General features: G+C 37.9%; 1 protein-coding gene and 1 non-coding gene across 9 annotated transcripts in view; both read right to left on the bottom strand.

Moving 5' to 3' along the window:
- Window positions 1-27,883, bottom strand: part of cep104 (centrosomal protein 104) — a 135,558-nt gene that overhangs the window by 34,857 nt on the left and 72,818 nt on the right. For 7 of the 8 annotated variants that reach the window (XR_011351843.1, XM_069919057.1, XM_069919059.1 and 4 more), the window contains 6 exons: window positions 22,543-22,749; window positions 22,026-22,142; window positions 20,239-20,275; window positions 19,196-19,271; window positions 6,046-6,154; window positions 431-569 (listed from right to left, as the gene is read on the bottom strand). Coding sequence is in view for 7 of the 8 variants with exons in the window: in XM_069919057.1 (XP_069775158.1) it covers window positions 431-569; window positions 6,046-6,154; window positions 19,196-19,271; window positions 20,239-20,275; window positions 22,026-22,142; window positions 22,543-22,749 (685 nt within the window). In the remaining variant the exon portion in view is untranslated. Of the gene's footprint in view, window positions 1-430; window positions 570-6,045; window positions 6,155-16,276; window positions 16,404-19,195; window positions 19,272-20,238; window positions 20,276-22,025; window positions 22,143-22,542; window positions 22,750-27,883 lie in introns of those variants that run through there. The other variant, XM_069919061.1, reaches the window with a different exon arrangement.
- LOC138756008 (small nucleolar RNA U109) lies at window positions 3,212-3,367 on the bottom strand. The gene has a single exon (XR_011352687.1). It is a non-coding gene; the product is annotated as a small nucleolar RNA U109 (small nucleolar RNA).

Below are 27,883 nucleotides of genomic sequence, written 5' to 3'. Positions count from 1 at the left end.
TGTTGTTTTTGGGCACCCTCCAACCAGATGGCATTCACACCAACTTCCCTAGTTTCCACTAGCCCCCAGCCCCCCATCCCCCCTCCCCTATCCTCTCGCTTTCTTTCATTCTCCTTTTACCTATTGTCTTTGTTCTTCCAGTTTTGCATTCACAGAGCCATCCCCTCCCCTGATCAATTCTCCTCTCTTGTCGTCCTCTCCTCCATGTCTAATTATTACCTTTTATCTGTGCTCCTTCCCTGCCCTTTCTCCCAGCCTTTTGATTCAGACTGCTATTTGCTGATATCCTGAAGAAGGGCGCAGGCCTGAAATGTTGGTAATATATCTACACCTTCTCTGGAAGCTGCACATCCTGCTAAATTCCACCAGCATTAATTGTGCTTGCACAGTAATTTCATCATTCTCACTAAACAAATAGTAATTATCTTACCATTGCAGCTCTTGATCTTCTGGTGTTCCTGGAGATCTTCTTTTGCTATTGCCTCACCACATCGAGGACACTTCCCAAAGCTATCTTTTTTATCACACTCGGTCAGACTGTGCTCAGTGAGACTGGCTATTTCTACTACCTGGAGAGAGAAACCAGACCAAAATTATTTTCGGAACACAACATTTCAGTCAACTGGTCACACAGATATGAGAGTTGCCATCTCCATTATTACGTTATTATGAATGCCAAGTTATTGCGCTGAGCCTCAGCTGGTAGAGTTGGTGCCTCACATCTCGAGCAATCCCGTCCTTTGGCACTCTGTGTACCATTTTACAAATTCACTCAGTCACCACGTCCATTTCCTCTGGATGCTCACAGTGCAGTCCACATTTCAAAGCCATGAAAGATGGTAGGCTAATTGGCCATAATAAATTGCCACACAGCTACACTCTGGGGGTGGGAGGTTGGGCAGGGTTCAGAAGAGGGGAATGTGGGAAATATAAATATGGGATTAATGCAAGATGGTAGTAAAACACAAAAATCTTCAAACACCACGTTGAAGTAAAAACACAGAGCTGGAGAAACTCAGGAGGTAAAGCAGTGTCCTTTATTAATGCGTTGGTGCTTAATTAATGCATTTTTAAATAGTTATATATTATCCTGTTTTCCCAATGATTTTTCCAAGTTCTTTCATCAGCTATTTTTTCCTCAGAAGTCAAACAATTACCCCACTAGAACTTCTCAAGATGGATTCAATTATGGGGAAAACCTTGCAAATCTGAAGCTGTACATCAATTAGAAGGGAGTCCAAGTCTCAGAGAATCGACATGGTCATGTAAATGGCTCCAACAGTGTACACAGTTGTCACATTCTCCTTTATTGTATGGGATGTACAGCATTCCTTGGTTTGTTTTCCCTCTCCATTTGCCGTTTATCCCCAGAGCAACTTTGTCCACACTCTATCAGAGTTAAAGCCTTGATACAATCTCCCTCAAACCACCATCTCAGCATATTAGAATGAACTTACTTTCTCTCTCTCAGTGTTGAGCAAAATCTTAGTCCTGAAACATTACTTCTGCCCAGTCTGCTGAGCCAGTCCAAGTTCCATTTCTGTTTTTCAGCTTCCCCCCCCCTTTCATTATTCAACACATCATTTTTGCTTACTGCTGCCCCTCTTTATCCCTTTGGAGCCACAGAACTTAACAGCATAGAAAATAGGCCATTTGGCCCTTCTAGTCTGTGCCAAACCATTATTCTGCTTGGCCCAAATCACCCCCTCCCATCCATTTGCCTGTCAACATTTTACTTAAATGTTAAAAATCCTCTGGGTTGTATCTCACTTAATCTCAGTGGATTTTACTCTATCTGTACCCATCACAATTTTGTACACCTCTACTAAATCTCCATTCAATCTTCTATGCTCCAGAGAATAACCTTGCCCTGTAACTCAGTTCCTCAAGTCCCAGCCACATCCTAGTAAATCTTCTCTGCACTCTTTCAATATTATTGATAATATTTCCTGTAGTTAGGTGACCAAAACTGCACACAATCCTTCAAATTTGGCCTCACCAGGATCTTATACAACTTTATTGAGTACTCCTGTACTCAATACTTTGATTTATGCAGGCCAAAGTGCCGAAAGCTCTATTTACGCCCTTATCAACCGATGACACCACTTACAGGGAATTATGTATCTGTATTCTCAGGTCCATTTTTCCAGCTGATCCAGATCCCTCTGCAAGCCTTAATAGACTTCCTTGCCGTCCACTACACCTCTAATCTGTATCATCTACAAATGCGTTGAACTAAATGACCACATCATCATCGATACCACTGATGCAGATGACAAACAGTAATGGACCTTCCACCAATCCTTGAAGAACACCACTATTCACAGACAAACAATCATCCACTCCAACTCTCTGGCTTCTCCCATGAGGCCAATGTTGAATCAAATTTACTACCATGAATACAGTGACGGAACGTTTTTGAATAATTACAGGAACTTCAGCAACACTTTTATCTGCATGGATCCTACAAGATTTACATTCAATGGCAGCAGATATGACGAGGAGATACTACCTTTCAGGTCTTATTCAGTAATCTTTTTAAGTCCTTAAAATATGTTGAAATAACCATCTCTTTTTCTTCTAATTTTGACACCATCAGATACCTTCTCCCTGCCCACCCCCCCCCCACCCCCCAGAATGTTCTGTTTGCTATTCTTGTGAATAGCAAATATTCCTGGCACCAGAGAGACAACATGACATCTCCGAATCACTTCTTGAACCTCAGAAATACACATCTACTTCCCTTACCTTGGTTCTCCTGACCTTTCTCTTCCATTTCTGCAGCAAATCCTCCTGGGTCTAGATTCTGACTGAACTCTTCTTGGTATTCTACAAATTTGAATTTTCTGCTATACTTTATTTAAATTGCCTTGCTAATTTATCTAATTCTTTAAATAAGGGGTTACATCACTGCCTTGTCTCAGCAAGGCCTATAATTCACCAAATCAAAGGGACATTGCACTCAGGGCTTTTGTACAATCTACTGAGGTACATTCTCAGGTACATGTTCTGAATCAGCTTAGTTTATAGATCAAGATGCTTATCAAATTGTGTCTGTTTGTTACTGCACTGCAAACGAAAGGTCTGAGAAAATAGAACACACTAAAAAGGCACCTCCTTATTCAAAGTCTATACTCCACTGGCATTATGCTAAAACACAGTACTCTGCTCGATAAAGTAATTCTGTCCCAACTAATCATCAATACATTAGTTATGTTGCAGACTTATACTACCGTTTAGTCTGTTCTTTGGAGACTTACGGCCCTGTTGTCCCCATTTGCTTTAGCACGTTGTGGAAACGTCATACTCTTTATTAGGGAAAGAGCAGACATCAGACCTCACAATCAAGGAGAGGTAAAACGTGCATTCAATTTTAAACATTTGACACAATGCATTATTCATTCATTGAGCCTTTACTTTCTCCACACATTTCTTTTTCTCTTACTTCTATTTTGCCCGAGATATTTTTATGGCAGCTCTATTTTTCTGGAGTCATGAGTTTCAAGCACATATATTTCTCAGGTTACCTTAAAAAGTTCAATGAACTAAGGGCAACACAACTCGCATCGTGGTTAGCTCAATGCTGTTACAATGCCAGTGACCCCTGTTTGAATCCTGTGCTGCCTGTAAGGAGTTGGACATTCTCCCTGTGTCTGCGTGGGTTTCTTTCCCATCCTCCCAAACATATGAGGGATGTAGGTCAATTGGACAACACAGCCTCGTGGGCCAGAAGGGCCCGTTACTGTGTTAGGTGTCTAAATTAAATTTAAATCAACAAGTCGCTGATGGGAAAATGAAGGGTATCAAATGACTTCAATTTTAGTCTCATTCAGCCTACACATTTCCCAACAGAATTATAACCTTTTTTTAAACTCTGAAATTATACCAAGCAGCAAAATGTTGGGACAAAATATTATTTTCTTATTCACAACCTGACGCTTTTAACTGTAAACATGCTGTACCGTAGGCAACAATACTGCAGAAATACTTGGAATTTAAAAAATCATTTTATAGGATATTTAAGCACAACTTTCTACAATTGGGGTAAAGCAAATTACAACAGTATTAGGCAGGGTCGAGGGAAGTAAATTGGCAGGCACTGTTTGAGGGCAAGTCCAAAAGTTCCTGAGAGTGCATATATCAGAAAACCTCTCCGGGAGCAAGAACAGCAAGGCAACTGTACCTATTTTTTTCGAAGGTGATTTGGCAGGAGGAAAAACCCAACACCCAACCCCAACCAACCAATTTTCCCCTGCAACCGCGTCTGCCTGTCCCGCATCGGACTTGTCAGCCACAAACGAGCCTGCAGCTGACGTGGACATTACCCCTCCATAAATCTTCGTCCGCGAAGCCAAGCCAAAGAAAAGAAAGACTCCTTTATATTCCAACAGGTGCACTGCAGAAAGCACATTGCGTCACAGCCTGGCTTGGTAATTCGAGTGTTCAGGATCGCAAAAGGCTGCAGGACTAGGCAAACGTAGCAAGCTCTGACCTCCCATTCATCAAAAGCATCCAGAAGGCAATCAACATCAACGACCCCCATCACACAGGTCACAATCTCTCCTCACTGCTACCTTCAGGCAGTGGGTACAGACGCCTGAAGTCCAACAGACCTCAGATTCTCGAACCTCCCTTGGTAAACTAACTATGAACTACTCTTGGGCACCATAAAAAGGATCTCTGAAGTATTGTAATGCCATTTTTTCTTACATTAAGGCAACTACAAAAATTAACTATCCATCTTTTGTATTTACTGTCTCTGATTAATTCTGAGGTTATATGATTGTAGTTGTTTTTATTTTATTTTAAATAAAGTGGGTGTTTAGATGCACCAAGAATTTTGGAACAAAATTGTACAATGTGCCTGACAATGAACTCTACCGTTATCCAATGCGGAAACCTTTTAAAGGCTAGTTGGTTGGATAACCAGAGAGTTTATTGTCATCTACATTTGGAAAAGCATGGGACGTCCAAGAGGAAAATGCTCTCTCACAAATTTGATCCATTTTTTTTGAGGAACTGAAAAAGATGATAAATGAAGGTAGAGTAGAGGATGTCATTGATATAGATTTGGTGAGCTGGTCCATAAAATCCATGGTGAGTTAGCTGAGCTGGATACAAAATTGACTTGATCAGAAATGAATGATAGAGGATAATGGTAGAAGGTGTTTCTCTGAGTGGATAAAGTGGATTGGGATAAAAATCATGCGTAACATTATAAAACTTTGGTCTCGCATGGAGTCCTTGTCGCCACTCTCAGAAGGATGTGGAAAATTTGGAGAATGTAAAAGAGATTCACCAGGATGCTGCTTGGATTAAGGTGTACAAGTTCAAAGGAGAGATTGGATCGACTTGGATCCAAGTCTAGGGTGGGGACAATCTGATGGGATACAAAATTCTCTAGCTCGCTGATTAATGCCTCTCAGGGTCATTTTGTCGAGAGAAAGTTTACAGGAGATAGGTAAGGCAATTAATTTTAGCTTAACAGGGAGTGGTAGGTGGCCATTACAAGTTGCCGGGGTGGCAATGGAATTAGATACAACAGAAATATTTATTAGACATTTAGAAAGACACATAGACAAGCAAAGAATGCAAGGTTATGAACCGTGATGTGATTAGTTTAGAATAGCATCATGGTCAACACAACCACAATGGATGAAAAGACCAGACACAAAAAAATTTGCAGGTTTTATTCTAAAGTACAGGTACACAATCCTTTATCCGGAACACTTGGGGGATAGTGTCTTCCGAATTTTGGAAAGCCCACCCGAATTGAGCTGCCGTATCCATCCCCCACCCCCTTCCCAGTCGCCCTGCCGCACCCCCCCCCCCCCCCCCCAATTGCCGCCACTCGGCTGCCTTCCCAAACCGCCAGTCCCCACTTGCTGGATTTTGGAGCTTTCCAGATTTTAGATGTTCAGATAAAGGATTTGTAAATGGTACAGTACTTCAAAAATTTACATTTAAACACAATGTTCTAATGGTCAAAATGCAATGCCAGATTAGTGAGGCTCAGACAGTAAATTGTCAATGAATTCTACACACCTGTTTACAATGCTCACAACGTCTCAACATTGGACAATGCTTCCAGTAGTGGATGTCCAAGCCTTCATCAGTGAACATTTCGTTCCTCTCCCCACAGAATATGCATAAACTGAAAGGGGAAATTGAAATACAACAAACTCATTCCAATTATTGAAAATGACAAGTAACAAATTACAAGCTTTGACGGTATTGCTGTGGCAAAAACATAGAATTAACTCATCCTCTTCACTGCTACCTCAGAAGTCTTGGGAAAACCTCCGCTTTTTGTTAGCACTCCAACAACAATCATTATACAATGATCTTGTTAATGTAGCACCAGGCCCACTTCAATCATTTCCCTTTTCAACAAAAAGGCATTCATCCACTATCCACTTCTAACCAAGTGCTAAGTGTATCTATCAATAAATGTCATAAGAAATCCCCCTTTATCTATTTGTATTGATCTATTTGTGTAGATTTTTCCTGTTTTTTTAAAACTTTGTTTTCGTCAAAAGTGTGTAACATCAGGAAATTAATTTGGGGTAGAATTAAGCTATTGTAATGCAAAGCAGATTGTATGGTTCACCTAGCGACACCCATTACTGCAAGTATCTGTTCTCTGTGACGGTAAAGCAGGGAATATCACAAACATTTACAATAACTGAATAAAAGTACACATTCAGGCATTTCTGCTTGTACATTGGAAATAATGCTCTCATCATTCTATTCAAGCTGGCATTATTTCACCGCTGAAAATAATCCTCATATTTAATAGCTGGAAAAATACAAAGAATATTAAATAGTATCTATGGGATATGCTGGAATGGAGGTCTCCCTATACTCTGGCAGCATGGACTGACTAATCATTTTAGAATGAGACAAATAGAGAAAAAGTGATTTATTTGTTCACAGGACATTGCTAATATTGGTCTGGGTATTTGCTCAAGATTCATAATCTGTGTGGTTTGTTGTCACAGAGACCAGACTAGTTAAAACACAGAAATACTGGAGGAACTTGTCGTGGTCGTGTACTTACCTTGTCAGGAGGACAGTGAGTATCAGGATCAACTGTGTGGCTGTGAGCCAATGAGAGGGTCACAGGAATTTAGCTGGGTGATGTTTGGGGAGTTGAAGAATGCAATGCTGTGTCAAGTGAATAAAAAAAAAAGAAAATTGACTTCATGTGGTGAAAGAAACAAGTGAATGCATTTGTTTGTCAGCTGTGGTAAATCTGTGCCTTTACAAGTGGTGACCCCCATGTGCTCACAGTACTTTCTAATTTAAAATGGACAGTGATGAGGTTAAACCCCTTACAGGAGCAATGAGGGGGGGGTGTGGTCAAAGTAAAGATCCCCCCCCCCCCCACTTTTATTAATAATGACTAGCATGGTTGATGATCCTCGAACCATATTTCTCTGCCCTCAGTGTGATGAGTCAGAAGACAAAGTACTGTTTACTTGTGGAGTATTTTCCAGAGCAGATTGCCTGTGAAGTGGAGGATGTCTTAGTGGATCCAGATGGTAATCGCTTACATGACATGCTTAAGGTGGTTATTCTGCAGTGTACACAGCCATCTAGAGACTCGTACTGCCCAATTACTAACTGTTGACAGCCTGGGCGATAGGCAACTATCATAGACGTTGAGGAGATGGCGCAGGGTAGCTGGAAGAGATCCCGTCGAAAATGATTTTTACCTGTCGATGTTGACCTCCTTATGTTCAAGAGCATCTGGTGCCCACCCTCAATCAGTTGGTGGATCATGCCGACCTCTGCTTTGAAGATAGGTTAGGCTTCTTCCCCAAGTGAACAGGGGCAAACAGAATTGGAACAACTGCTTACTGCACCATGTGACACGCCAGCACCTTCTAGATCGAAGATAACCAAGCTGGAGCAGCAAATGGTAGCACTGACTATGGAGGTCCAGGCTTTGGGCACGCAGTGGAATCCCTTCCGTCAATTTGGTTGGAATCATGTTGGCTGAAGATGTGGCAGAGGTGAAGGACAGCATATTTGTTGGAAGCATTGGAGATAGGGTGCTGCTGTCTGGTCCTGTCAGCCATCTTGCAACTTCCACGAATGGCAGCTGAGAAATCACCAAGCCCGGCAGTAGAGGCAACTGCTACCCATGGGCAGGTTGGCCATTGTCTTTTCCTCATTGGGTGTTCAATTTCTTGTTGACTCTAGTGCAGAGATTTCAGTGGTCCCTCCAAACGTGGAGGAACAAACACCCCAATATGTCACGCATTCTTTTAGCCGCGAATGATTCTAATATTCAAACATATGGCCAAGGTCACTCATGTCTCAAGAAACCTTTTTGTTGGGTTTTTACGGTTGCAAACGTGGCAAATTCCATTTTGGGAGCAGATTTCTTGAAAGAATTTGGTTTGTTGGTGGATATGTGTCATGGCTGAAGTTTGCAAGTGAGTTCCAATATCATCAGCTAACTGCTGAGCCTTCAACCTGGCTCCTGTCTTTCCAAGCCTTGTTCAAGAGACCCTATCGCATTGTCACACAGACGTTAAGCATGCAGTAACCCATCATATAGATACTCGGGGGTCCTCCAGTGGTAGTGCAGCTTGTAGATTATTCCTGAAATGTCTTTTTTTTTTTAAAAATTGCGAAATCGGAATTGACCACATGCAAGAGTTGGGCATAGTCCACAGATCTGACAGCTGCTGGACTTCATATGGTTCCAAAAAAAATTTCCTGGGGATTTGTGGCCTTGTGGTGATTATTGTGCCCTGAACAATTCTACTGTGCCTGACCGATACAACATCTGAATTTACAAGACTTTTCAGCAAACCTCTATGGCAAATGTATTCGCAGAAATAGATCTAGTACATGCTTACTGTCGGATTTCAGTCGAGCCTTCCGATGTTGCAAAGACGGCAGTCATCATCCCTTTCTGCATGCTTGAGTTTCTGTGAATGCTCTTCTGTCTATGGAATGCAGCTCAGATATTCCAACAATTTATTGACCATGTACTCACCGGCCTTTATTTTGTTTACATCAACGATATTCTGGATGCAAGTGTGGATGAAGAGGAGCACAAGATCCACATATCTTATTGTTTCAGAGGCTTGATGAGTTTGGCACTGTGAGCAATCCCAGTATTTTGGTGCTAGTGATCTTATATTTTTGGGTCAGAGTTACGCAACATGGTATTTTGCTCAATGAATTGTAAGTGCTAGAGATTCAAGAATTTCTACATCCATTACGTTTGGCCAGTTGCAACTTTGTTAAGCATGATGAATTTTTATCACTGATTCCTCCCAAATGCTGCAGAATCTCTATTACCCCTTACTGAACTACTAAAAGGACCAATAAGTCAGTGTCGAAAAGACCATTAATTTTGGGATGCTGAGCATGTTTTCAATGATATGAAGAGTTTTGATGTACAACGCTTGTACATTAAAAGCCCAACGCCTTGCTCTCTCTTACCACAGATGCATCTGTCAAAGCTGTGGGAGCAGTGTTAGGTCTAGCCTGTGGGTATTGGAACCTCTGGAATTTCTTTCAGCCAAGCTGTCACTGGCTCAGGCAAAGTATAGTATGTTTGGTCGAGAACTCGGCCATCTATCTCGCAGTGAAACATTTTGGCCTTTTATTGTCCTTTCACCATTTATACAGACAACTAGCCTCTTATGCATATTGCAAGTACAAGCACACATCTCAACATGCCCCAAGATTTAGCACTTGGACTTCATACTGCAATTTTCATCGGACATATGGCATATCCGAGGAAAAGCGAATGCTGTGGCCAACGTCCTGTCCAGGCACAACAATGAAGCCTTTCATACAATTACTGCCATTGATTTCACTACCATAGCTCATGCACAGCACACCAATCTCAATCTCATCTGATATCGCTGGATCAACTCTCGTCTCCCATCTTCAAGATGTGACCATGGATGAATCAGGTAAAAAGTTAGTCTGCAATTTTTCCACAGGAAGGCCTAGGCCTTTTGTGTCGGCGGCTACGAGGCAGGAGATTCTTGAATGTCTAAACAATCTATTGCATCCTGATACATCTTACCTGACCTCATGTTAAATGGGATGTTGGATTATGGGCAAGGACCTGCTTGCTGCGTCAACACTCTAAAGTCTCCAGACGCACAAAATCCAGGCTAGGAGATTTTGTTATTCCGGTTTCCCATTTTCATGACTTCCACCTGGATTTGGTAGGCCCACTTCACCATCTCGGGGATATACTCATCTGCTCACATGTGAAGACCGGACTACCAGGTGGAAGGAGACAATTCCTATCACTGACATCTCTGCGGAGACAGTCGCCAGGACTTTGTGAATCTTTTGATTCCATCTTTCGGTGTTCGGTCACTATTATAATGGATCGAGGGTCTCAGTTCAAATTGGTGTTGTCCCAAGCTCTCACTGATCTTCTGGGCACTACACGTATTCGCACTAGGGCTTATCATCTGCAAAGGCATCATTGAGCGTTTCCATCGACAAATTGAAGGCATTAACAGCAGGTGGTGTTGCATCTACGTTCAGTGAACACTTGCCCACAGTTCTCCTTGGAGTGTGTATTGCTGTTTAGGAAGACCTTAGATGTGTAGCGGCAGAGCTAGTTAGTATATGGGCACCATGCTAACCTTTCCAGGCGAGTTTGTGAATCTGAGTCCAAGCATAATACTCTATGATCTGGCTAGTTATGTTAATAGTCTTCGTAAAAAAACATGAGATTGCTCTAACCTACTCCTACATGGCAGGCATCACTGCAGTGTACGTGCCGAATGATTTAGAATGCTGAAATTGTAGTGTTGGCTACACTGCTCCTGCAGCTGAGTGGAATGACCTTCCGGAAGAGGTGGCTGCAGCAGCGTCAATTTTGTCATTTAAGAGAAAGTTGGATAAGTGCATGGATGTGAGAGGATTAGAGGGTTATGAACAGGGAGCAGGTAGGTGGGACTAGAGGAGATCACTAAAATTGGTGCGGACTAGAGGGGCTGAGATGGCCTGTTTCCGCACTGTAATTGTTACATGGTTATAACTCACGCAACCAGACGGGTTGAGCTCAGTGAGCAGACTAGTTTATTGTAGGCTGATGGGCTGCACTTATACTCCCAGTCCGGACCTGGCTGAGAACCGCACTGTCATCATCCGGGCGTCACGTGGTCCCCAAGCGCGGGTTTCTGAGCCCCGAGCTGGAAGGAAGGGAAAACCCCAACGCCGCCATTTTGGCTGGCTGCCCCGCCGCGTGTCTTACAAGCAGGGCCAGTTCGCCTGCCTTGTGGTGAGCCACCACAAATTCTTCTTTTTCCAGTACAATGATGTTCTCAATCCACCTCAGCCTGGTCCTTTTCAGGTCTTACAACACCATTCAAAGACTTTAGTGATCGACAGGAATGGAAAAGGTGACAGTTTCCATTGGCAAGCTGAAACCAGCATATATCAACGGTCCATGTTCTGCATCTGAGCCAGGGTCAGAGGACAAGTTGCACCCTTGCCAGTCTGACCATGCATCGCCTGCCTTGCACTATCGGACAAGGTGGGGCTGAACTGTCAGCCCTCCAGACCATTATGTAGTGGGACATGCATCCTTGCATGGCTTGGAGGCTGAGGGGGGAGGAGTGGTGGTTGCCATGGTCATGTTTTTACTTTCGTCAGGAGGAACAAACAAGATAGCTGATACAATGTCAGGATCACCCAGGTGGTAGTGAGCCAATGAGAAGGTCAGATGAGTTTAGCTCGGTGGTGTTTGGGGACTTGAAGAATGAAATGTTGTGCCGAGTGAATAAAAAAGAACATCAACTTCATGGTGTGCTAAAAGAAATGAGTGAGTGTTTGTAAGCTGTGGTAAATCAGTGCTGTTACAAACTCTTCAGGACTCGCAGGGTATATGTCACCGATGTTTGGGGCCTGAGCCTTTCTTCAAGCTATGGGAAGAAGCAGGTAGCCCATGCATAAAATAAATGGCAGAAGGAGGAGTACAGAGCAACAGACAAAAGATAATAATTGGATAAAGAAGAGGTCATGAGAGAGAAAAGGTTAGAAATGATATGGGAAAGGGGGCATTGGCTGTGGCTGCAGAGCTGAGGTAAAAGAGACAGAGGGGAAAAGGGAAGAGAGACAGAGCTATGGTTAAGGAGGAGGGAGTGGCTTAATGGAAACCAGAGAAATCAATGTTCATGCCATCCAGTTGGAGAGCACTCAAAACAGAATACAAGGTATTTTTTCCTCCAATTTGTGGGTGGTCTCAGTCTGGCAGTGCAGAAGACCACAGACAGACATGTCAGCAGGGGAATGGGGCAGAGAACTGAAGTTAGACAGCAATCTCATCATGTAGCTCTCCTGGAACAAACAAACAAGGTAGCTGATTTAAGCAGGGCTGCAAATGAATATGCTTGGATTAACAATGGAAAGCAAGGGGTTAAACCTTGAGATGGTATGCTCTAGAACAGTGGTTCTCAACCTTTTTCTTTCCACTCACATTCTCTTTGGCTTGGCTTCGCGGACGAAGATTTATGGAGGGGTAATGTCCACGTCAGCTGCAGGCTCGTTTGTGGCTGACAAGTCGGATGCGGGACAGGCAGACGCGGTTGCAGCGGTTGCAGGGGAAAATTGGTTGGTTGGGGTTAGGTGTTGGGTTTTTCCTCCTTTGTCTTTTGTCAATGAGGTGGGCTCTGCTGCATACCACTTTAAGTAATCCCTGTGCCACCAGATCTCTGTGATTAGTAAGGGATTGTTTAAGGTGGTATGTAGGTGGGAAGGGAAGATTGAGACCCAATTGTTACTGAAATATTTTGCTTGAGAAAAACTGTGATTGGCTCATTTCCTTTAGAGTTATGAAACCATGCACATTATGAGTCAATTATATACGATTAAAAAGTGGGTTTCAAACTTTTTCTTTCCATCCACCTACCACCTTAAGTAATCCCTTATTAATCGCAGAGCACCCATGGCTTAAAGTGTTATGTGTGTGAGAACTACTGCTCTAGAATTAAGAAAGAGCAACAGTAATGTAGTACATCACTAAGAAAGAGCAGTAGATAAGTAATACAACAATTTATCTACACTATTTATCCTGACCCCATATCAAACCCAGGCTTTATTTGGCACATCTGATATCAGCCCAGTAATTAAGCTGGGGTTCAAAAGAGGGCCATTAAATCCTCCCAACCTTTAATTCCCACTGCCGACACATCTGAAGCTCAATGCCTTGGTACCAAGATAATTGTAACTGGCTACATGGGCTCATGTTAAATTCAACTGACATTGCTCCAGGAATTTCTCTGACATGCCACAAATTTTAAAAAAAAGGAGCCACACAGATGAACTATCAATCGAGATGTAAAGCAGTTTTGAATAAAATTAACCAAGTTAGAGAAAGCCCAGCTGAATTTGGGAAATAATTATTATTAATGAGACCTAATAGTTTAGGTAAATGATAGCTAGTCAATACAGAAAACTGCTGGAGAAACTCAGCAAGTCAACCAGTATTCCTTACATAGCAAAGATGTGCAATCAACGTTTTAGGCCTGGGCCTTTAACCAACATACAAGTGAAAAGCAGGCTGATGCCTGAATAAAAAGATAGGTTCGGGGGTGGGGGGGGGGGGGGCTGGTGGGAGGGAGAAAGGAACAGGGAGGAGCACAGGTCAACAGGTTAGTCACAGGAGCATATAGGTGAGAGGGTTAAAGATTAAAAAAAGAAGCTGAGGTGATAGGGGAAGAAGGTCGCTCTCTTAATGGAGAAGGAAGGGTGTGAAGGGCTGGAGGAGACAGAAGGATAAGAGAGAGACTTGGTTGGGGGAGGGGAGGTGGGAAAGTTTAAAGGAAATTGGAGGTCAACACTGATGCCATCTGGTTGGATGCCCAGATGGAACATTACATACTGTTCCTACAAGCCTGAAATGTTTTTAACTCCAGAAAACATTTTGACTTTCAGCTTCTTTCCTTCAAGTTGCTATTGCAAAGATGAAGCATTTTGCAATTGATTTCAGTGATAAAAGCTGCTCATTTTCCAAATGAACAGAAATTATTTCAGATGGATTATTACTTGGATGGTGGGGTGGTTAACTGATCATACTATCAATCTGGTACTTGAATAGCAATAATTTGGGTATTACATCAGAGAGCAATTGATACTGGACTAATTTATCTTGAAACGGAGACAATAATTGAAGTGTCAAGGCAGCGGAAAGGAAATGATTGAGCTGACATGGAGTTGAAAAGGCCAAAATAAATAGATATAAATAATTAACAACAGTGTCTGATGTTACATTGTGTACTTCAAAGCCAATACTAGCTGCTCACATGACCTTATTCTGACCATACACAAATCTTAAAACATGAAATTAGTTCAAGAAAATTAAATACCTCTTGTCTTATATTTGAAGTTTATTATCTGACTGTACATACACAACCAAATGGAAAAGCTTTTCACTGGACCATGGTGATACACAATAAACACACAAAAAAATATAGGAATCATTTACTGAGACAATACTGTTCATCAGTCTCAGAGCCTGCAGGAAGATGCTACTTCACTGCCAGGCCGTCCTGTTCTTGATGCTCTCAAACCTCCTTCATGATGGTAGAGGGTCAAAGATGTATGGTGGATGGAAAGGGTTCTCAATAATTCTTTATAAGCAACGCTCTCTGTGAATGTCCACATAGGAAAGGGAGTCCCCAATGAACTTCTTGGCTGTTTTGATGACCTTTTGTATTGACTTCAGGCCAGATGCTTTGTAACTACTGTCCTATACAATGATGTAGCCAGATAGGACACTCTCTAATTGTGTTCTTGTAAAATGATGTCAAGATGGGGGTCTTGTCCTCCTCAACCTCCTTAAAAAAGCATGTGTTGCTGTGCCTTCCTGACTAATGAGCAGTTGATCCAGGATAGGTCATACATTATATGCGCACCAAGGAACTTTGTGCTCTCCACAAAGGAGCCATCGATGTATTGTGGAGAGTGGCTGACTCTCCAAATAGAGACTTGGGCTTTTCTCAATAAAGGGCTAATGCCTTAACTTGGCTGAATCCAGGATAGTTACAGGACTATGACAGGACAGGAGTTGTGCAGGATTCCCTTCGAGAATGCAGTTAATTTTGTTTTAAATGTTTAAAGTGATTGGCCTATTAAGTTAATGTTAAACATTAACATGGTCATGAATCTTGTGACCATTTTCTGCAAACTTTTTTTTGTGTATCCAAAATGGGATGGAGCCTGTTGACTTTTTATGAGCTGCCAGAATGGCATGATTAAACAAAGTTTTTTTTCCACTTTATATCTGTATGTGACAATAAACAATTCAGTCAAATTATTTGACATGTGACTCCCAGTGCACTGTAGTTAAGTAATGCACAAAAATATGTATGAAACATTCGATAAAATAATGCATCCATTTCTACTTTGCTTGTAAAGCACTCACTCAAATCAGGGAGTCCTCATTTAATTTAACAGCCTAGCAATAGCTTCAGCTGAAAGAATAAAAGTACAATCGAAAATATGACTTTGATTTCCCCACAATGTGTTGTAAACTGACTTCAGGATATTAATTAGTGGTGGACAAACAGCCAGAATGCCCCACATCAGCTTTTGAACTCTTTTTAAAAAATATTTTATTTATTGAAACCATGATACATACATTCAAAAATCATATACGATTATTAGATAACTTAGAAAAACCTACATACGTGGTATATTATACAAACTAACTCCCAACAACCCACCCAACCCCACCAACCTATCCCCAAAAGAAAGAAAAGGAGGAGATTAACCTTAACAAATTTCATTAAATAATTACCATAGATTAGAGAAACTCCACCACTGTGCGGCCGGGGGATTTAGAAACTCAAACCCATATAATTCAAATAAAGGCTCCAAGTTTTACAATAAAAAAGATATGTTATTTTCTCCAATGGGATACAAAAATTCCACATCAGTCTCAACTTTCCAAGTAATTGCTAAACATTTTTTAACTACAGCTAATGCTAGTCTCAAAAAATGCAATTTGAAATCTATTTAATTTTAATTCTAAACTCAACCTCTTAATATTAACCAACAAAAATACAAAAGGATCTAATGAAAGTTTCACTTTCAAAATAACTTCTAAAAATTCCTCTATTCCAAAATAGAGGAATGTTATGTTTCACATAACGAAGAAGAATGTAAAAAAAAAAGAACCTACTTCCTTCTGACATCGAAAATATAAATCTGAAGAAATTAAATATTTCCTTAATCTTTTCAGAGTTAAATATAATTGATGAATAAAATTATAACAAACTAACCAATACCTAACATTTATAATTTTAGTCATACTATCCCTACATAAATTCATCCAATCATCTTGATGAATAATCCTTTTCCCATTTCAACCTAGATTTATATATATCCAACGTAGGCATCTTATTCTGTAATAAAAAAAATCATCACAGATATAAATCCCTTCTTACCACCCTCTGTAAGTAAAATTTCAAACTTAATTTGCCTAGGTAACCATAAAGTATGTTCAAAATTATCCATTAATAAAGCTTTAATTTGATAATAAAAAAGAGTATTTGAAGATGTATCATATTTCTTTCATTCTTTGAAGAGAAATAAAATAACCCGCTTTATAACAATTTTGTACAAATTTAATACCCTTTTGATCCCATAACTTCAAAAGTTGATTATTAAGCATAAAGGGAAAAAGCTTATTTTGATACAAAGGAGTTTTTTCCTGAAATCTTCCCTTGCGTAACTACAACTTCAATTAAATGTTTTAAAATAGGTAAATTATAATTACTCAATAACTTAAAGAGTTCCATCTATAAATAAACTAATCCATCCTCTTCTCACCAATTTGAAATAATTCAATATTAGCTCATATCAATGATTTTTCCAAATCAAACATTCTACTAATAAATCTCAACTGTGCCGTATCATAATAATTTTGAAAATTCAGAAGTTGTAAACCACCTAATTCATATTTCCAAGTTAATTTTTGTAAAGATACTCTTGCCATTTTATCCTTCCATAAAAAATGTTCTCACCATAGAGTTCAAATCCTTAAAACATTTTTTGGGAATCTTACAATAGATTGAAATAGATACTGAATCCTAGGAAAAATATTCATTTTAATACAATTAACTACTCCTGTTAATGTAATTGGTAAATCTTTCCATCAATTCAGATCATCTTTAATTTTAGAAAGTAACGGTAAATAATTCATTTAAATGACTATAATTACTATCTTCCTTAGCACCTCTATAGTTAATTTGATCTGACCATCTAAATTTAACAATATGTTTACAAGGAGAATAATCCATTGCCGTTAATGACATAATTTCACTTTTTTCCCCCAATTAATTTTATAGCCTGATATTTTGCCATACTGTTCCAATCTATAACGCAACTGCTTCAACGAAGTCTGTCATTCTGTTAAATATATCAAAGCATCATCCGCAAACAAATTAATTTTAAATTCATCAGATTTATCTTTAATATTACCATCTTGCTTAATCATCCGAGCCAAACGTTCAATAACTAACGCAAAGAGAGCTGGCAACAAAGGACATCCTTGTCTAGTTGATCTATTCAACATAAAGGGTAAAGATAACTGTCCATTTGTCACAACTCCTGCAATAGGATTTTTATATAAAGCCTTAATCCAACCAATAAATATTGGACCAAATTTAAATATCTCCAAAATTTTAAACAAACAAACTCCACTCAACTCTATCAAAAGCCTTCTCCGCATCCATTTGGTAGGTTGGATTCCTCCCGAGAACTATTAATCAAAGAAATTAATTTCACAATATTGACTTCCAAATAACAATTTTTAATAAATCCAGCCTGATCCAAATGAATTGAATCTGTAAATATTTACCAATCTATTAGCTAAAACCTTCACTACAACCTTATAGTCAACATTCAACAACAAAATTGGTCTACAAGACCCAGCTTTCAACGGATCTCGATCTTTCTTAAGAATAACTGTAATAATTGCCTGAGAAAAAGAATCCGTAAAAGAATGAACCTCAGTCACCTGTTTAAATACTTCCATAAATAATGGAATTAGTAAGCCCTGAAATTTTTTTATAAAATTCAGAAGTAAAGCCATCATCAACTGGAGACTTCCCATTTGGCATAGACTGCAATGCATCTATTACCTCTCTAGAAGTAAAAGGAGCATCTAAATCTTTAATATCCATACTACTCAAAGAAGGTAAATCAAGGTCAAATATAAACTTATCAATTTTAGCTTCATCTTCCTCAACTTCAGATGTATATAATTCCATAAAATTCCCTAAACACATCATTAATCTCTTGAGGTTTATATTAATATAATCATTGAATCTTTCCTAATAGCATTTATTGTTCTTGAAACTTGTTCCGTTTTTAATTGCCAAGCTAAACCTTATGAGCTCTTTCCCTTAATTCATATCTTTGTTTAGTTCTCTGTAATAACTTCTCAAACTTATTTGTAATTAATTATTCCGTAATTTCATATCAAACATATTTCTTAACTTCCATTGCTGTAAATCTTTTACTAAAATCTCTATCTCCTTCTCTAATTTATTGACTTCAGCTACATATTATTTCTTAATTTTAGTCGTAAAACTAATAATTTATCCCCTCAAATATGCTTTTAAAGCATCCCATAAAACAAATTTAATATTAACTGAATCTATATTTCTAAAAATAGCTGCATTTGATCTCATAAAATTACAAAATTCTACATTTTTTGAACAACAAAGAATTAAATCTCCATCTATATGTATTATTAATCCTCTCTGAGCCTGTACATGTTATTTATAACAATGAATGATCAAAGTTCTACTCATATATTCAGCTGATAACACACAGCCTTGCAATTGTGCTGATAACAAAACAAGCTTCTGAATTCTTGTACCTAAATGTTTTCACTACAGCGGTAAAAAGATCCACTCTCTAAGACAGCAGTTTGAAATCTTGGAATGAAAATCTGGTTAAGCCTGACTATTCTTTATGATTTTGTGAATGACTGTGAATATTAAGTTTCTCGCAACTGCCCCTCAAATTCCACTCATTCAAATTATAGTCACGAAAGTGCTTCTGACCAAATCTTGCACAACTTTCAATCGTGCCAACTTTGTTCAATCAGGATGAACAATTCAAAGTGATTGAGCAATGGAATTTGGTTGATACAAATTTTAGACATGCTTGTTAAACGTGGACTTACTTCTCCAAATACTCAGCAACTGTGGATGGTTCAACTCTTATTTCTGGTTGTGAGGCAGGAAGTTTTGTCCCATGTTCTAGAAAGAAGCAGGCATTTTAAAGTCACAAATAAAAATTACCAAGATATTGCTGAAATGACACAAGAATCGATCAGTATCTTCCTGTTCTATTTCTTCTTTTCTGGTCCCTTTCTTACACAATTTGCAGTGCCCAATTTCAAATATTAATTTTGTTCATTATTTTAGCCTCACTTTAATAGGTGATACCGAAATCTATTGGAAAATTCATACATATATAAAGTATTTGGATTGCCTCAGATCACAGCATATTCTTTCTGAATGTTTGCGTGGACTCACATTTACTTCAGTGTTTATGTTCTATTTTTAGGATCTGTATTATACTAACAAGAATCAGAAGTAAATCGATATATTCCATCGCAATTTCACGACGAATAAAATAAATTGATTTTTTATGCTTCTGCAATCCATGAATCTCTGTTAAATTTGAAAAAAAAACACGAAGTATGCAAATCCTCTGCATTTTCACCATGGTGAAATGTTCATGTTTCATCTGTCCATAGAGCTGAGAATGAAGTGTCGCAGAACACAATGGAGTTCTGCTACATCACCACCTCTTATCCCAATGTATTGACAGAATGAGAGTGAGAGAGGGGAGCAACACAGGAGAAGGGCAGAGGAGTTGCAATACTCCGACTTAATTTGCCAAATTTCTTGCCCTATCTTCCTCCCATTCAGAAGGAGTGAGTCAGCAGTGAAATGCTGAGATGGGGCTAACAAACAGCAAGGGAGTTGGACAAGAGGGCGAGAGTTGATGTGGCTGCAAGCATTTTGAACAAATGTTTAACAATGTTTAAAAAATTAACCCTTTATTTAATGAATTACTAGCAAAAGGCATTTGAAAAGATGAGTCATGACCATTGAATGGGAGCTGAATGGAGTGCTAATACTATTACTGAAAAGCAATAAGCCTATCACGTACTTTTCTTTACATGTGCATAGATTATAGAAATATATCTACACAAACCTGTTTTTGAACGTTTGCTGTTTTCGATATCTTTCCCCTGAAAAAATGAATTTTAAGCCATTACTTTCCTCACAACATGAATTACTGAAAGAATCAATGTTTAACACACAGCTGCAGTGCCAAATAAATTGCTGCACAATTTAACAAAAACATCTAAACTAGCTACATTAAAAGTACCGTTCAATGGAAGGGAGTTCCTCACGCTCTTTACTGAAAATACTCACAAGGTTTCATGTTCTATGCTGTACGACTATGACGGGGAAGCACAATACAGCAACAAAACTATAACAGATTTACTGGAAGAGCCAATTTGTGAGGCCAAATGAATGGATCAAGCTGCCATAAAGACCAATGTACTGCTGGGAATTGACAGTGGACATCAAAGCAAAGCAAAAAATACAAGAGTAAAATGAAAAAAAACAAGAGCAGCCAACGAACGGGAATAAGTTTGATGAGTAAAAAGAACCAGTTTAAAGAAGCAAAGAAACAAGGATGGAAGGTGTCACTGCAGTTACAGTCAGCAGTTTAACAGTACAAGCCTGACAAATCTGCATATTATTAATGAAAAGGCCATTTGCGCTGTAAAAACACTGGAGACTTTTCTTCCTTTCAACTACAAAAATGCCAACAGTCCATCATTTTTGTTGACTTTGTGCAAACATTTGTATTAATACCAGCAGGCACATTTCAACTTAACTGCTCGATTATTCAAGCTCTCGAGATTTGTCATGTCCTCATGGAATTAAAATTTCAAAGAAAGCCCCTAAATAGTCAAGGGAATAATATACAGTACTTCTCTTGCCTGATGCTTGTTAAATTTGTCTGCTTCTTTTGCATATTTATATAAAATTTCAAATGAATACAATTCCAGAAGATCAGTTATATTAGGGACTACAACACCTTATTAATGTACTATTTGATGGCAATTCATTATTAGTCAACGGTGCAGTCAATATTAGGGTAAAACAATAGTCTAAAGCTAAGCTTTTCAACTTATTAAAGGCATACTTTGAAGAGATCAAACAGAAATCAATCCCATTGCACTAGGCCAGAATTATAGGAGGCATTCAAAATAATGTTCTATTCTGTTTATCTCAATTTATAAACCTCGCACAGTAAAAAAAATGTCAAATGCAGAACCAATGTGCGAGACAAAGGCAAAAATCATGGAGAGCCAAGCCACTAGACAAGGCCAGCAGATTAGATTCAAAGAAAGCAAATAGCACTGCAAGGGGAGTGCAAGTTTCTCCCCACCCACAAATGTGAAAGGAGGATGGCTGAAAAATAACAAGTATTTCAAACAGAACTCCAAATATAAATTAGCAAAAGACAGATTTGTAATTTTTCAGAAGAAAAACTAGTGAGCAAACATTGTAGAGGGACTCAGCAGGTCGGACAGCATCCATGGAAAGAAAACAAAGCAGACATTATTTCAAGTAGGGACCACTAATTCAGAACGAGATTAGAGCTCATCATTCGATATTATGGAAAAATTGTACGTAATCAGGACACACTCAATGGAAAACGTACCAAAAGTTAATGATCAGCAGCTGAGCCAAACAGAAAAATTATTTCCTTCTCCACTACTGTCACCTCAGATATTGGTTCTGAAGACAACCATTGTTTAACCTCCTTGGCCAGGTGTAGGGTTCCAGAACCCAACACAAAAGCTTTAGTTCATCATTCCATCAGTTGAGCCATCCAATTAGCCTCTCACCCAGTTCCTCTCACATTAATTTGTTATTTTGGACTATTGTACATTGCACCGTTAAGTCGGATTTATTTACCTTCTCAGCCTGGACTTCAGCCTGCATTTCTCTCAATGCCGCAAGTTGCTCTTGAAGAACTCTTATCTCTTCCCTCTTCCGCCGCTCTGCCTCTTCCACAGCTGCCTTTTTATGCGCCTAGCAGAAACACGTGAATGAATAAATCATTTTTTTTTTAAATATATTTTTATCTGTATGAGTAATCATTTCTCACGTAGCTTTCAGTAATTCCTTGCACCTTTTCCCTTTCTTACAAGAAAGTGAACCCAATATGCCAGGTGTGCTACTTTCAACTTGCTTTCAATGAACTCTTGAGACTTCCTTTCAAAATGTCATGTTCATTTCTCTGGTATATGAAATAAAATTAACCTTTGGAATTGGATTTTTTTCCATTTTATGATTACCCCCCCAAAAAAATGCACACCGACAAGCGGTTTAAAAGGAGAAATAATCCAAAATTACTTGAAGAGCTAGACATTGTGAACCGGGAAGTGTGAAAAGTTGAACGCAGCGCACTTCAACCACCACTGAAACTTACTCGTTGTTCAGCTTCTGTTGGCCTCCCATCAATTTTGGCAAACCCGTCAAAAAGTGATTTGTATAGTACATTCTTGCGAATATTTGCATCCTCAGGTGGAAGATAATGCAGAATTGCACTCTTTCGTTGACGATACATGTCAAAGATAATCCGCACAGCTGCATCACGAACTTCTGATGCCGAGTGTTCCAAAGCTTCTGCTGCAAACTTACAGAAGATGGAGAACTTATTCACAACCCAAATTTGTACAGTGAAACCCATTATACAGAATTCAGGCAAGAGGTAAAAAAAAACTGCAGAAAATTAGTAAATTTAAAAAAAAAGGGAATTTTAAAATTGGCACGCCTTGCTAGTAGTTTGCCAATCACCCAATCTCAAGCAACCAGAAAATTCACTTATCTGTCATCTACCAATCCCCACAGGTTATCAGATACCATGGGTATTTAACTGAAAGAAAACATATCCAGAAATGTTGAACCAGCAGTGCCACATCATTTTTTCCCTCAATCAACATAATGAACTTGAAAGGAAGGTGACTGAATCCTCTTCCATATATCTTTAGCAGATACTGTATGTTTCTTGCCCTTACTTAATTCTTAAATACTTTATTGGAACTAGAGTACTATGATAACCACTGTTGTGCTGGTTACTCCATTCTTTTTGTGTCAAACTTTATTTAAAGATAAAAAAAATAACATACAATCCAATAATCATCAAAAATTGATTTTACAAGATAAATCCCAAACCCACCCTCCCACCCCTTCAGCCAGCTCCCTTAAGGGGGGCCAAAAATATAAATGATATATATAAAAAAATTATAATGTTGCGAACAATTCAAAGTATATCTAAATGCATATATTTCAAATACGGAGACCATTTGCTAACAAAAAGGGAATAATTATCATGTTAAGTATAAGTATCATGTAAATATACAAGCTTTCAATTCATTATTCCAACATAGTATATTAATCTCTGTATTGTCTTTCCAAGTACTCGCAACACATTTACGCGCTACTGATAACACCAAATGTACAAAAGCAATTTGAATTTTATCCAAACCTAATCCCCTCAACGAAATCAAATTACCCAACAAAAAAAAAATCGTTGGATCTAATGGTAATGTTTTATACAATTTTTCCAAAACTACTTTAATTCCTTGCCAAAATGGTTGAACTTTAACACAAATCCAAACAGCATTTAGAAAAGTTCCAATACATGAATCACATCTAAAACATAAATCTGAATTACTAAACCCATATTTTTTCAGTTTCTCCAGTTGATGTAAAAAATTATAATTAACCATTACATATCTTGCATTTGTCAATTTAATTACATTGTCCTGACACATATCTGTCCAATTATCTTCGGGAAAAATAAACACTAAATCACTCTCCCATTTAAGTTTAGATTTTCCCCAATACAGTTTATCCATATTATTTGTAACAAATTGTACATAACAGAAATATAACCCTTCTTTGGTACAGAGGAAATCAAAGACTCAAATCTCGACAAAGTGGGTAAATTCATTTGTCTACCATAATTATCCTTTACCAAGGCTCTAAGTTGGTAATACACAAACAAAGAATTTACAGATATATCAAATCTTTCTCTCAGCTGATTAAAAGAAATTGTCCCTCTTCAAAACATCCTGTATTGTCTTTATACCCTTAAAATCCCAACACATTAAATAATTATTAAACAGTGAAAAAGGAATAAGCTGATAATAATACAATGGAGTTAAAATTGATAATTTATCTTTTGATCCCAAAACCCTATTCTTTAAAAATCCAGATCTTTAACAAATGTTTCAATACTGGCATATTATATTCCTGTAGCAAATTCAAGTTCCAACGAAATATAAATTCATGTATCTCACCCTCAGAAATACACGCCATTTCCACTTTAGCCCAGCTAGGAGGATAATCTAAGTCCATCAACCTGCTAATAAACTTCAACTGGGCCGCTTCATAATAATTTTGAAAATGTGGTAACTGATGTCCATCTAACGCATATTTCCACATAAGTTTATACAATGCCACTCGAGCAAATTTACCTTTCCATAAAAACTCCCACACTACCTTATTTCAAAAATACCTTTTGAAAGTAAACAAGGTATTGACTGAAATAAATATTGAATTTGAGCAACAATATTCATTTTAATACAATTGACCTTTCCAAACAAAGTTAATGGAAGATCTTTCCACTTAATCAAATCTTCTTTAATCCATTTTAATATAGGCACATAATTTAACTGATATAATGACTGATAATTAACATCTACAAACACACCTAAATATTTAATTTTATTTGTCCACTTTAATTTTGTAATAATTTAAAATTCTGAATAATCTCCTATTCCAACTGGTAAAATTTCGCTTTTATCCCAATTAACTTTATATCCTGACAATTCTCCAAATTTCAACAAATATTCTTGTAACTGCTTCAATGACCGTTCCGGTTCCATCAATAGATCAATACATCATCTGCAAATAAATTAATCTTATATTCTTCATTCATAGCCTTAATCCCTCTAATTTCATAATTTTGCCCAATAATCTGAGCTAATGGTTCAATAGCCAACACAAATAAGGCAGGTGACAATGGGCAGCCCTGCTGAGTTGAACGAGTCAACCTAAATAGGAAAGAAATCTGACCATTTGTCACCACCCTAGCAATCAGGTTCATATACAAGGCTTTAACCCAACCAATAAAAAAAGGGCCTTATTCAAACTTTTCTAACACCTTAAATAAAAAATCCCACTCAACCCTATCAAAAGCCTTTTCTGATCTAGTGCAACCACCATAGGATGGTTAGGCTGCTTTCGGTATTCATTGACCAAAGTAATTAATCGAAGAATATTATCAGATGCATTTCTATTCTTAATAAAACCTGTTTGATCAGTATGTATCAACTTAGGTAAGTACGTAGCAAGTCTATTAGCTAGTACCTTGGCTATAATTTTATAATCTACATTTAATAAAGAAATAGGTCTATATGAAGACATCTTTAATGGATCTCTATCTTTTTTTTGGAATAACAGTTATTAAAACACTTGAACAAGATTCCGGCAACTTCTGTTCTTCAGTAACTTGTTTTAACACATCTCCAAATACACTAGATAAATCATAAAAAAAGTTATAAAATTCCACAGGAATTCCATCGTGCCCTAGGGACTTTCCATTTGGCATTTCCTGAATAGATCCTTAATTTCAAAATCTATAAACAGAGATTCCAATTCCTGGATATCTTTCTCATCTAACACCGGTAACCTCAATTTAGATAAATAAGATCCAATAGAACTATTATCTCACTTCCCCTCAGAAGTATATAATTTTTGATATATTGAATAAAACTGGTCATTAATTTCCTGAGGTTTATAGGTAATTATTAAATACTTTTTAACAGCATTAATAGTCCAAGATGCCTGTTCAACTTTCGATTGCCAAGCAAGTACCTTATGAGCTCTTTCTCCCAACTCATAACATTGTTTAGTTCTATTTAGTTCGATCAGCTCAAGCTGATGTTTGTAAAGTATTATAACGTAATTTCAATTTTGCTAATGCAGTTTTTTTGTCTTCCTTCTGAAAATCTTTCTCTAACTCAGCAATCTGATTTTCCAACATTAAACTTTCTGCCCTAAATTGTTTCTTAATTTTCGTAGAGTAACTAATAACCTGCCCCCTCAAATACTACAAAATGACTATCCACAGAATTAATATTCTCAGTCAAGAATAAAGAGATATGCTCTTTAACAAAAATAACAAACTCTGTTTTTTTTCAATAACATTGCATTAAACCTCCATCTATATGATGAACGTACCACTTCTGAACTTTCACATGAAAAAAATAATAATGAATGGTCAGATAGAACTCTACTTTTATATTCAGCTTGCGATACTCTACCCTGTAGGTATGCTGATACCAAAAAAAATCAGTCCTAGAAAACGAATCATGTCGTGATGAATAAAAAGAAAAATCTTTCTCTGTATGATTAACCTTTCTCCAAATATCTACCAGATTTTTAATCTTTCATCAACGCTTTGATCTGTATTCCTGTCTTTGATTTCCTTATACTCTTCGGGTTTCTATCCGATAAAGATTCCAAATCACAATTAAAATCTCCCCCAACTAAAATATTTTCATTAGCTTGAGTTAACAATAAAATAGCTTCTGAAACAGACCGCTCATCATCTATATTAGGTGCATAAGCAAAGTCCAAGATTCAGCCAAGATTTTACAATTCACCCGTAAAAATCTACCTTCTGAAGATTCCAATTCAAATGATAAATTTTTATGAATCAAAATCGCATCCCTCTTGCCTTAGAATTAAAAGAAGAAAAAAACACATGTCCAACCCAATCTCTTTTCAATTTCAAATGTTCCTTTTCGGTCAAATGTGTTTCTTGTAAAAAGGCAATATCAATTTTCATTTTTTTTAATATAAGCCAATACCCTCTTTCGCTTAATTAGATGATTTAATCCCTGAACATTAAAAGTTGCAAAATTCAAAGTAGACATTTTTACTAACTACTAATATATTTACTCTATAAAATAATGCTCCCCTTTATAATTCTTCAAAAACACCAGAAAAAAAATCTCACCCCTCAATAAACAAAATATATATTTTTTAAAAACCCAAAAATTAAAAACCACCCAAAAGGTAGTAATACCCTAAAAATCTGGGTGTGGTAAACCCACTAGTGGTAGATGACAGTCAAAGCTTTCAGTGTAATCTACCCCCCCCCCCCCCGCCAGATACATATTCATTATTTAATTAAGAACAATCAAGTATAGTAAATATATTCAACCCAATGTTTTCCAAGCCCAATGATTGTTCCTGATCTTCAATGTCAAGAAGACTTTGTGTCAGCTCTTCTTTCTTTCCATTCTTTCCAAACCCACAAGGCATCGTGATTGTTCTCAAAAAATTGAGATTGAAAATTTCCATAAAAAACCTTCAAAATCACAGGATAACGAAAAGCAAACTTATAGCCCTTTCACCATAAGACACCTTTAGCCGAATTAAATTCCCGTCGTCTTCTAATAACCTCTTGACTCAAATCGGCATTAAAAAAAACTATTAATTTGAATCATCAATGGGGATTGACTCTGCCACGCTTTCTGTACAACCATTCGTAAAATCATTTCTTTATCTTGATACTTCAAACATTGAATTAAAGTGTTTGTCCAGGAAGTGTTTTTTTTTCCTCAATGTTCTATAGGCCCGATCCAGTTCCAAACCTTCAGAAAAAAACTCTTTACCCAATACCTCTGGGATCCAATGTTTAAATTTTTTTTATTGGATCAGAACCTTCAAAGTCCTCTGGAAGACAACTATTT

This window comes from Narcine bancroftii, chromosome 2, assembly GCF_036971445.1.
Source record: "Narcine bancroftii isolate sNarBan1 chromosome 2, sNarBan1.hap1, whole genome shotgun sequence".
Classification (NCBI taxonomy): Eukaryota; Metazoa; Chordata; class Chondrichthyes; order Torpediniformes; family Narcinidae; genus Narcine; species Narcine bancroftii.
The sequence above is the reverse complement of the archived record's forward strand: the minus strand, read 5'-3'. Positions and strand labels throughout refer to the sequence as shown.